Source organism: Xenopus tropicalis, chromosome 10 (genome assembly GCF_000004195.4).
Source record: "Xenopus tropicalis strain Nigerian chromosome 10, UCB_Xtro_10.0, whole genome shotgun sequence".
Classification (NCBI taxonomy): domain Eukaryota; kingdom Metazoa; phylum Chordata; class Amphibia; order Anura; family Pipidae; genus Xenopus; species Xenopus tropicalis.
This window is the reverse complement of record NC_030686.2, coordinates 7,868,864-7,870,454: the sequence shown is the minus strand read 5'-3', so window position 1 is coordinate 7,870,454 and position 1,591 is coordinate 7,868,864. Positions and strand designations below refer to the sequence as shown.

Genomic DNA, 1,591 nt, shown 5'->3' with positions numbered 1-1,591 from the left:
CTTGGTGAGGGGCCTAGTCCAACCTTGGGTGCTGTACATCCTAGCTGATAACTCTCTCTATTTTATTTATATATATACTGTATATATGAAGAACAGAGTGCCGCACACACAGGGACTTTAAAAAAAGAACAAAAAATCTTTTATAAATCCAACGTTTCGAACACTAAAACCCCTTCAGCGTTTGTCCCTGAAGAAGAACACATTTAGTGTTCGAAACGTTGGATTAATAAAGATTTTTTTTGGCCAGCACCTGGGGCAGTTGATTGTATGTAGGGAGTGCTCCTTTGTTTCTTTTATATATATATATATATATATATATCCTAACCCACACCCAGTAAAGGTAATGGATTTTATTCATCTGTTATTTCATACTATGTATAAATAGGTTGCAAAGGGCAAAAAACAAGACCGGCAGCCGTCCCCGTGAATACAGCACTGCTTGTTTTCGGTGGAGCTGTATTCGTGATGGGTGGAGGAGGGAAGGCACATACTGTAGGTGCCCAAAGGCAGAGGTTAAGGACAGGGGCTAGTTTATACCCCCAAACACAATGTTCCGTATCACCCACTGGATTTCTTATCCACTGGTTAAAAAAACACACCTCCGATTGGTTGTTATGGGTGAATAGATACGGGCAAACTTTAGACTTCATATTACATTACCCCATAAATGTCATTAGTGCTTAAAATCATTACAACCCCCTATGGAGATCTCTCCATTCTTTCTAACCGCATATACCCCCTTTTATATAGGGAGAGGCTTTACTACAATGTCTGCCTGACTTACTGCACACCAGGAGTGCTACGGTTACCAACCCTATAGAGTCCAGCAGTGCATTCAGTTGATAACTATGGCTGTAGGTCTGTAGCTCCCCTCAGTTATACAGTATAAAGGCAGATACCCCATCTATATTCCCCCAAGTGTACAATAACACATTTTAGCATATGTAAACAGAATATAGCTTTGGCACGCTGGGAAGAGTCTTCTTCATATTTGTTTTTTTTCGTTCCCAGTCCTTTAGCGTTGGCTCTGGTCTTCACAGCTTCTTGGGTATTTCAGACACTTTGGAGGATATCACCCGTCCATTAACCATATCTTGCACTATTGTCGTGATTTTGCCACCACCTGAGGGAACAAAGTCATAGGATCATTTTATGGATGGACGTTAAGGCCTATGGTTCCCAACCTCCCTAATGCCGCGACCCTTTAATACAGTTCCTCATGTTGTGGTGACCTCCAACCATAAAATTATTCCTAAGACCATCGGAAATATGTGTTTTCCGATGGTCTTAGGCGACCCCTGCCTTGACCCACAGGTTGAGAACCGCTGATTTAGTTTAACTGAATTACTATAACTGAATGACTATGGCACCCATGGCCAACCAGGGTCGGACTGGGCTGATCTCCACTGGAGCTCTTTGGGCTGTAGATCTCCCTCCTAAAAGTAAGTTTAATTTACCCACACTTGGGGGAGGGAGTCAGGCAGGTGGTGGGGGCCTCTGCAGGGGGGTGTGTAGGGGTTACAGCAGAGGCCCCTTGGTGGGTTTGGAGACCCCTAAGGCAGCAGCTCTGCACCCCCCAGTCAGACCCTGA

The 1,591-nt window shown here is 44.1% G+C and overlaps 1 protein-coding gene across 1 annotated transcript in view; it reads right to left on the bottom strand.

Moving 5' to 3' along the window:
* Nucleotides 1-248: 248 nt before the first annotated feature.
* Nucleotides 249-1,591, bottom strand: part of krt23 (keratin 23) — a 38,494-nt gene continuing 37,151 nt past the window's right edge. The window contains exon 8 of the mRNA XM_031894430.1: nucleotides 249-1,123. Coding sequence (XP_031750290.1) covers nucleotides 1,035-1,123 — 89 coding nt within the window. The 3' untranslated portion in view covers nucleotides 249-1,034. The remainder of the gene's footprint in view (nucleotides 1,124-1,591) is intronic.